This window comes from Montipora foliosa, chromosome 5, assembly GCF_036669935.1.
Source record: "Montipora foliosa isolate CH-2021 chromosome 5, ASM3666993v2, whole genome shotgun sequence".
NCBI classification, from domain to species: Eukaryota; Metazoa; Cnidaria; class Anthozoa; order Scleractinia; family Acroporidae; genus Montipora; species Montipora foliosa.
Window position 1 is genome coordinate 37533303 of NC_090873.1, and position 10000 is coordinate 37543302.

General features: G+C 40.8%; 1 protein-coding gene and 1 pseudogene across 1 annotated transcript in view; both read right to left on the reverse strand.

Moving 5' to 3' along the window:
* LOC138002684 (uncharacterized) overlaps positions 1-437 on the reverse strand; it is a 1935-nt pseudogene extending 1498 nt beyond the window's left edge.
* Positions 438-4622: 4185 nt separating this feature from the next.
* LOC138002685 (uncharacterized) overlaps positions 4623-10000 on the reverse strand; it is a 7159-nt gene continuing 1781 nt past the window's right edge. Inside the window, exons 3-8 of the mRNA XM_068848684.1 lie at positions 9063-9281; positions 8457-8725; positions 7051-8064; positions 5548-6535; positions 4774-5289; positions 4623-4657 (exon numbers count right to left, since the gene is read on the reverse strand). Coding sequence (XP_068704785.1) covers positions 4623-4657; positions 4774-5289; positions 5548-6535; positions 7051-8064; positions 8457-8725; positions 9063-9281 — 3041 coding nt within the window. The remainder of the gene's footprint in view (positions 4658-4773; positions 5290-5547; positions 6536-7050; positions 8065-8456; positions 8726-9062; positions 9282-10000) is intronic.

Genomic DNA, 10000 nt, shown 5'->3' on the forward strand with positions numbered 1-10000 from the left:
AGTGATGTTTTGGGTTTGAATCCTCCTGAGAGCTTCATTAACTTTGCTTTCAGCTATACTTAATCACTTGACTTCATTGATGGTAATTCTACTCCCTGTTCAAGACTTCCAGAATCCTTTCGCAGAGGATTCTCTCGGTGTTCTTCTTAGGTAACAGATGATTTTTCATAATCTGGTAAGTCTGTGGCAATATGCTTTGTAGTTTCATTTTCTTAATATTAATTTTTTTCTCTCAGAGCTATTTCCCCTGGTTCCACAGTCTCTCGCCACTTCTTGGTTTCAATCTGGCGTACTTGATAAGCCAATCTCTGATTGGTAACTTCTTTGAGCTTTGAGCTCTTTCCTTGGTGTTACGGTCTCTTCACAGATCTACCAGTCTCTTTCTGTATCCTCTGATACACTCCTAATGTAACGCTCAAACAACCTTCTTTGACCATCCTTCTGTCGTCGTTGAGGGGTAGCAGGATGTTATTCTTCTTCTTCTTCTTCTTCTTATTATTATTATTATTATTATTATTATTATTATTATTATTATTATTATTATAGATTTTATTGATATCTTTCCATTTACAATTTTTGAAACCAAACTGTAGAGTTTCTTGATGACTGCACAGTTTTGTGTGATGATCAATTTCTGGCAGTTGGTTACCAGTTTGTTGGTTTCGTTCTTGTGGGTTAGGTCAGAAAGTCCTTTCTCTAGGGTGTTGTTGAAATCTCCCAGGAAGTTAAACATTATATTTGATTTACTTGATCTCGTAGTCAGGGTAAACCTTGCGTAATCCTAGTCGTAGGTCCAGGTACTTTCTCTTCTTATACTCATCCCTGTCGTTGATTTGTGCTACGTTGCACACAGTTCCTTCCTTAAGTATGATCTTCTTGTTTTTCTTATCGAAGAGGGTCATATATGGCTTATTGCTCCATTCTCTGGTGTTTTATCTGTGTGGATGGCTGTATCCCAGAGTATTTGTTCTAGATAGCGCTTGGTCATTTTCAATACTTCTTTTGGGGATAGCTTGTTTATACTAGGCTTTGGAGTCATCATTTTCCATGCTGTATAATGATAATAGGAAGTGGTATAGCGCTGTTAAGATTTTATCATGCCTCGACTTATGGATTGTTTGAGCTATAGCAGAGCAGCCACATAGTAGATGAGGGCTGGTTTCTTCTGCATTGTGGCACAATGCATGCTAGATCTAATCCCCGTTCTTGTTGTTTCTTTACTCTGCATACTTTTCTGGAGACCAGTTGTCGTATGCATGCATGATGCTAGTGTGTACACCTAGTACAACATCAGGAATAAATGAATGAATGAACTTTAAGTGTCAAAGTATTTAGCTAAATATACGCTAATTGTGGACACTAAAAGAATTTCAACTTTCCACATAGAAAATTAAAGAAAAATAAAATAAAATAAAAATAAATTTAAAAAAGCCAACACTCCAAAATATTTACAAATTTAAAATTGCTTGATTTAGAGAAAATCTAAATATTTACAAGTTTATAATTACTTAGTCTCGACTAATCTAAAATATTGACAAGTCTATAATTACTTGGTATCAGCTAAACAATTCGGCAGTCACTGGACAAAGAGAATTAAAATAAGATTAGATTTCATTGCGAAGCTGGCTAGGTGGTGCATAAATTGCATTTGATGCAAGTGCCCTAATGTTTTTTCTAAAATTGTCCAGTGACTGTCGCTGTCTATCGCTTAAGGGTAGTCTGGACAAAAGATATTGACCCTGATATCTGATCGAATGTTTTCCGTTTCTTACTGTAGGGTAGCAAGGTATTTCAAGGTCAGCATTTCTCAAGGAGTAACCTTTGTTGGCAGTATTAAAAAGTTCAACTATGTAATCAGGCGCCAAGCCATTTCTAACTTTATACATTAAAGTTACAATGTCTTGAAGCCGCCTGTTGTAGAGAGAGGGCAGCTTTGCACAGTGTAGATGATCGTCATAAGTGTTGTAAATTACTCTTAGAGTGCGTTCTTGCCGTCTCTCCAGTTTTCGCCTCTCAGATTGTTTAACAAAATGCCATACGATCTGACAATACGTCAGATGAGGGAGAACTGCTGTTAGGTACAGTTGAAGCTTGGTCTTGGATGAGATTAGGTTGCGTAGCCTTGATAGCGTAGCCTTGATAGCACCCCTTTTTCTTCAATTCCTGTGTTTGTTCTAGCTCGGAGTATGATCTTTCAACTCCTCTTCACATTCCCTACAAAGAATACAAGCTTTCCATTGATCTTATGCATTCTCAAGACACAAATATTATTATTATTATTATTATTATTATTATTATTATTATTATTATTATTATTATTATTGTTATTATTATTATTATTATTAATCAGAGATATGCTTAACTTTCTTTTTTGTGATGTTGCTTTTTCTTTTGATTGTGTGATGAATGGACTTTTCTAATTCTTACCGATATTCATGAATTTGTTTTATTCTTTCTTTCTGATTATTTATTCTGTCTCATGCTGTTTTATGGATGAATTTTCTGATGACAAATTTAAGAGTCATACTCTGTAAGATTCGAGTAATATTAAAAGGTCGCGGCCACGGTACCTCACAGATTTGGCTGAAATTTTGCATGTAGTCTTGCTTTGGGGTCCTAACTACGAAATGGATGTTTCAAAGTTCTGGTACATTTTATTTTGGGAGTTCTGAACATGGCCGGTTTCTGTCGGTTCCGAAGGGGAGCCAATATGGCGGATCACACGACTTCTTATCATCCTCCCTTCCAGCTTACCATTATCTTTAACCAAAATCCATTAATATCGCCTTTAAGAGCTATCTTCCTACTCACGATCTGTGTGAAATACGTCTTTGAAATAAAAAGTTTTGGTCATGTTCGAGTGAAAAGTTGTAGTGTACTTCCAGGATACTTTTGAGACACATAAATATACTGTAAATCGAAAGGCCGATATCTCCCATGTTATGTCGATTAACAGTGAACTATTTAACCTGGATGTAAAACTGTCATTGCAGATTTACCAGGAGAAATAAAAAAATGGGCAACTTCTTCAGCACGAGAGAAAAATATTAAACAAGTATGACCATTGTGCAAAGGAAAATATGTAAAGTTTAACATGATAATCGTGTCCAAATGTTAGCATATTTCCCTTCGAAACAGCCATTTACTGACTTTACTACTTTATTTGTACTTGCAATATCCTTCGAGTGATTTATCGAAGAGGTTCTGCTTTCACTAATGTAAATAAACAAACCATTGAAACAAATCTTATTTAGAAGGGAAACGATCGAACCGCGCTCCTGTAAAAATTTCATATCTCAAATACGCCCGGTACGCGCTATCTTTAAGCTGGCGAAACTATATCCGTATTGAGGTAGCAAAACAGCGAAATATGTCTCGAGGTCATGTACAGTTGAATGTCTAAATTCTAATTCAATGCGTACGATGTCAATAATCTCGGCCTAAAGTAAACAAACACTCTCAATTAGGTACACTTACTTCTTTGTCGCGTATTGATTGAACGCAGTTCATGAATCTATCTACATTATTTGAGTTAGCTCAAGTCTTCACTCATCTTGTGCAAATCGATAATTGTTCTGAAGCACAATTGAAGTTTGGTGTTCATTTAGGTTGTAAAAAGACTTGTCCCACCGGCACTACTGATTATCAACCAGCACTTGAAGGATAACATTATTTTATCATTGGGAGAGAGGAGAGGGGGGTGGGGGGAGGGGGGTCGAGTGGTGTAATTTTCCGCAATGGACAGGAGGAGGGAAGTAAAACGAGCCAAAGAAAATTAACATTTCCTGACCCTAGCTTGCTGCTGTTGGGATCTTGGAATAAATGCTGAAAAAGCTTTCCTGAACTTACGGTCAAAAAATAACTTTTGCCAAAAACAACTTTTTCTCAGAAAATACATGACGGTCCCCAAAGATGACATGGTCCGTCTTTTATTAGTGTATTGCTGTTTCCCTTGGGAGCCCCGTCTATTTGATGCTGTTTTAAGCTGTGCCATGATGAAACCTGCATGGGCGCTGCACAAAAATTTAAAACTGCACTCTAGCGTTAAGGGTGTTGTAAGAAAATATAGTTTCTCGACCCTTACTGTGACAATGAAACACTGTATTAAAGAAACGTTTATACAGTAAAAACCTATGTACCACATAGCCCGTTCAGAGGGATGATCATGTGAATTCTTAAAGTTAGTACACCAGGAATCGGAAGACCGTCGTTGCAACCTCTCGCATAGCATAATCCTACTGGAAGTACGGACGGTTGGCGGTAAACTAAACAAGGTATGCGACACAATTGAAATGGTCAGCTGGCAGGTAGCGTGTCAAAACAAGAACAAGCTCGGACATGTTTCTCCAATATCTCCACATATGGTGCTTTTCGGCGTGGCAGTTGCTGTGATTTTGAACTCATCTCTGGTTCAAAATGGCAACAAATGTCTCGTAAAACGGATACTGTAAGCTTACACAGCCTCCCTGTAGCAACAAGATCACAAAGATTGTAGCCGTCAAAGGTGACTGGATGAATCGGTTGCGTTTGGGTTATCACTTCATTACGCACGCTTGCCATGGCAGGCATCTTCAACTTCAGCTGCCACGAAATCATCTTCAACTTCAATCACTGTTTGATTCTTAGATTTTGCGCGGCGGGAAAAAAAGCCTTGAATCTGGTTGGCAGTCAGTAGTTCTTCAGGGGTAAACTGCCGCTGCCCATCGCTGCCCCTGGCCACTCTCATTTGTCGAGCTACTGTCACGGGGTCAAGTTTTCTCCCTGTCGTCTCACCGATTGTGAACTTTTCCTCGAGGAAACGCCTCTGCTTCTCACTGAAAGGTTTGGACGTTTTGGTTGATCTCAACGCCCAGCCCTTATCCAGTGCATTGTGTGGCGATGGTAACGAAGACTTTGCCGCCGCTGTTTCTGTAGTTGGCGTGAGGGCACTGTTTTCACCTAGGAGGTTTCTGCAGTACAGGACCTTCGCTGTATCAATAAGGGACTCTCTCTCAGCCTGAAACACACATTGACCGTAAAGCGTGTGGTTAACCATTGAACCAAAGCGTTGATAGGTTTTAATACAACCTTCGTTTGGGCAGGCAAACAATTTTTCACTTCCGTTTTCAACTTCAGCACCTGATCTCTCGTTTTCGTCATCGTTATCGCTTCGCTCCTCTGCGAGGCTAGTGCTTTTTCCACTCTTGCAGGATGACTGACATTTCTCAGTTGCCTTTCGTGGCTTCACTGGACGGAATCCACCATCGGAAAACACCACATCCGTTACAACTGTGATAGAACCATCAATACCTTAAAGGAAAAGAAAAGAGCCGTCAAAATTGGCTTTATCCCATTGGCTTATCGGTGGGATGTTAGTTCGATATAACCTGTATGCACCATTTACGGTTACTTTCCAATCATCGCACGAATTATTTTTTCCAGCACCGTGATAGAACAAAAGGTAACTTGCATTGTCTTACATGTAGGGAGCTGTCCTGAGGTTTAGTGTCTTTTCATGTATACCAATCTCACGCTCTAGTCCCTACAATTAAAAGTTACGATTTTTACCTTCGAATTTAGACCACGGGAGTAGTTTTCCTTCACCAACTTGGTATGCCCTCCACACTTTTAAACCCTCACATGAGAACTCAAAATTGTTCACTTTACTGATGCCTGGCCACTTAGCGTTAAGTTTGTCGCAAACTGGATCAGGCAGCAAAGCAATTCTAGCGCCAGAAATTCCTCCATGCGAGAGCAGTGCCTCCTGGAACTGCTCAGGGGTAACTACGTCATGACCTTCGTTTACGTAAGAGCGCACATGATTCTTCATTGTGGCAGCAAACCGGTCACATGGACCTTTGCCTCCTTGTGGGTCAGAAAAGTCCATGCGACGAATGGAAATCCCAGTTCGCTTGCTGATGTTCTTACAAGCCAGAACAGTATTGGCAGAATGATAACATCCAGCGTTATCTTGACCGAAAAATGCATTTTCTATTTCTGGGTTCTCCCTCTTTAATGTTGTGAGAACATGTTCCATGAGTGTCGTCACGCAGGCACTGTCTTGGGCACAACGTTGAACTATGTGGATGAATGCTTGTGTCTCAATCTCACCACTTTTCTTTCTTAAAGCGACTGTAATATGCCAGGAAATGCCTCTTTTTCCAAACCATTCGCCCTGTGACTCACGGTACAGCCGAGGGAGAAATTTCATTGCCCAGTCTTGGATGAGCAAGACGTTTGTTTCACTCAGGCAGTCGATTACATCGCTACGTGCTTTATCCAGGTTCACAACTCGCAGTTGATGAGCTTTCCAGCTCTCGATAGCTGTTACGGCTCCTTGGAACACGTGAAGTGCATCGTCTTTTTCGTTTTCTGATTCAAAGGGACTATTTAAAATTGCCGCCTGGATACCAGATAGCACAGTTTTCAGTCCTTCGCATCGCTCACAGAGAAGATCATGGGTGTGGTCGCAATTGCCTCGGAAACTTGAATCTGTGGGATCATTTAGGGAATATTTACTGCAGTGGTCTGGAACACGCGAGCTGGTAACGTTGACCTGATTGCAGAAAAACAACAAATTGCTATTTAAAAAAGCCCTCAGAGCCTGGAACTGTTAGTTTAAGGCTATTGGTTCAACACTTGCTCTGAGAACTGCTATTTTTTTTCCAGAGTAGATACGTTATTAGCTATCTTCACCAGATCTAACTCTTGGTACTGCAGCATATATGCTACGTCTGTTAGAAATTTACAGATGTATTCTTTTCGTTCGCGTTACGTTAACCCAAAATTACAGTGTTCCATGCTAAGTGTACCATTTAGTCGGTGTTAACAGCGCACCAGAAGCAAGCATGCGTTTTGTATGCGATAACTAACATTCTACAACATAACGATCGCCTTAACGTTCACTACAAGTTAATTCTGACACTGTTTCCGCGGACATATGAAAGCGGACCCCAAGCTCCCTTATTGCCGGCGAAAGTGTTTTCAGGCTATTTACAGGAAAGAGCTTGGGGCCCCCACCTTACGAAGGGTCTGAATGCAAACCCCTCAGCATGTCATCACTGTCCTTACCTTAAAATCACTTTTAAGATAGCTCTTTCCTGACTTAAGCCCTCTTTGAAGATCCTGAGCAACATTTGATGGGATCCCAAAATCGATTAGCTTGTCCACCAACTTCAGCAAATCGTCGAAGGCCTTGCCTCCTTCTGAAATAAAGTAGTCAAGCCCTTGGAGGGATTTTCTTACTGATGCACTGCAAGCAGACAGGACACGGCGAAGAGTACTCTTGCTGAGTGGAGTCGCTTCACCTTCTTGACAATATTGCAAATACTGGTCGATAATTCTCTCATTAACTGACACCCTAATGACGTTAGGGGTGTGAATTACCTCTCCAGAAGATAACTTCAAGAACCGTTCGCCAAATGGCAGGTCCTGTACAATGTAGGGACTAGTTATGAAGTTAACAAAATGATCCAACTGATTGATGTCAACTCTAGTGCGTACTCCAGCCTTTTGTACCACAGGAACTCCACGTCCACACGTCAATCGATGCTTTCGTGCTTCACAGAACATATATTTCGTTAAACCTGGCAGAAATTTACGGATTTCTTCATAGGTGGTCAGGTCTGCTATGATAGAAAGTACTTGTCTTTTGATATTTCTGCTGGATACATTGTCGTATGTCTCCGCAAGAGCTTTGATATACTTCTCATTACTTCCGCTGGAAGCTTTCTTCTCATCAAATTCGAGTTTGGGGAGGTTAAAGACTTCGCACATCTTGTCGGAGGTTCTCAGTGCGTCCCACAAGTCCGCGGCATGACTCTGCGACAACGTTTTGAGAACAGCCACTACAACTTCACGAGTTTCAGCAATATATCGTCTCCTGGTACGCTCTGAAGCGGAAGATAAATCCATATCTACTTCACTGATTGCCGATAGGCCACAGCTCCCAAGGAAATCATTGAGTTTCATTTTTCTGTAGCTTTTGACATGTGACCTCAATGCATCTGCCATCAAACTTTCTCGATGTAAAGCAGCACTGCTTTGCGGGGTTAAACTAATGTCTGTTTCCTCAAGGGACATAATCTGCAAATAACCAACAAGTGAAGATGTAGTATGTGGTGTCACATAGTACGCACGCGATGATTGGTCAATTTTACTGACGGGCGGTATCTTACTGATGGTTAGGACCTCTCCCCAGGCGCTTAACTTGAATTGTTTTCCATGCACAAGCAACAAACAACCGTGAAAAAGCCGGAAATGACGTTATCAATATCCTCACTAGTGAGGGTACGGATCCTGGATGTAGTTTCGTAAGAATTTCATAAGTGGTGTATTTTCTAGTAAAACAACCGTGTCTAGCTATATAATCATATAATTTAGACGGTGTAAAAATATGTAATATTGCAAAATGATACAAATCTGAAATCTGAATTTAGTATGCAACCGGTGAAGATAAAGTATAGAAAGTGGCTTACTGTGCTTTGTTCGTCTTCACTTAATGGCTCTTCTAACCAGGAACTTTTCGCCAAGGCCTTTTCATCCATTTCTTGTTTGAAAGGAGACGTGTCATCAGCGAAAACACAAGGCTTCTCCGGGTCATTCTCTTCATGTCCCGATTCTTCCTCTTCTCGGTATACATCTTTTTCTACCTCACCGTCAGACACCCGTTGGTTGTCGATTTCTTCTTCTTGTTTGGCAACTCCTGCCATGCTGCCAATTTTTTGTCTACACATAGGGCATATTGCTAGAAGTTTAATTAAAAAAAAAAAGTATTGATTTTGGCACTCAATTCTATTTAGTGTCATCGTTTTAATACGCGCCCCTATTCCAACGCTCTTCTGTATGCCGTTACTCGTTTCTATTGCCATTTCACATCTCTATTTCACTTAAAGTATCAATTCCAATAAGCGGCCGTATACTAATAGAATTAATATAAACGACTTATTCCATCACGCGTCGTCATTCCAACAGCATGTTCTTCTGTCTCAGAGGTGCATCCGTTCAAATTGGCGCCCGTATTAGCGCCCTTGGGCATTAATTTACCCAACTTGATGAATCAACTTCAAAACAGAGGAACTTACGCGAGCCAACAGGAATAACTTTTCCGGTTTCAGAAAAAAGGGTTTTCGCCTGAAACAAGTTAACTCCACGATTTCCTTTAGGTGGTTGTGCTGTGTAGCCACTAAATTCTCTGTGAATGGAACAGCGAGTCTTTCCGCATGTCCAACGTATCCCGTAGCTTTCCCGATGTCGAGGGCAGATAGTAATGTACTCATGCTCCGCAGTCAACTCAAATAGACCTGTGGAAAATATGTCGACACCAGGTTAAAAAATGGCGCAAAATTATCAGAATTTCAATCACAAAAACTTTAATAATAATTTATAAAATGTATTCCGTCTAGTCTATATTTAATCCCGTCCTTGCCCTAAATATGGAGTTATTTAAACCCATGTGCCAGAGAAGAGAGTCCAATATAACATGTGTGCGTGCAAGCAGTAAAATATAGCACTCCATACAAGCCGTTGTTGCTGTCAAGATTTGCGAGGTTCTTTAACCAGATAAGGAATAAAGAACTGAGTAAGATAGAGATGGGAACAGAAAACGGTTGAAGAGGAAATTGGAAGACAAAGGACGAAACCAACCTTCGTCTTGAACGGTTGTTAATGATAACACCAGGAAGATGATAGGGCTACCAACATAACGGGTCTCCGGTTGGAGAACTGCCATGCGGGCAGGGCAGGCTCCTCCACGAGGAGCCAAGAGCTGAGGAAAGTGGATATAAATCACAGGCGCGCGGGTGTGTGTGGGTGGGTGTATGTGTGGGGGGAAGTCTCATTTAGAAGTGGCGTCGCTTTTACGAAAATTTTTATGCCTGATTGGTCTAGACCACTACCACAGTATGACAATACGTTTGATGTCTTCACCTTAAACGCTACCTTGAAGGCGATTTGAATATTGTCCCTGAGCCCTGATACCAAATTCTGCGATTTACATCCTCATGCCAGACGTCGAACACCG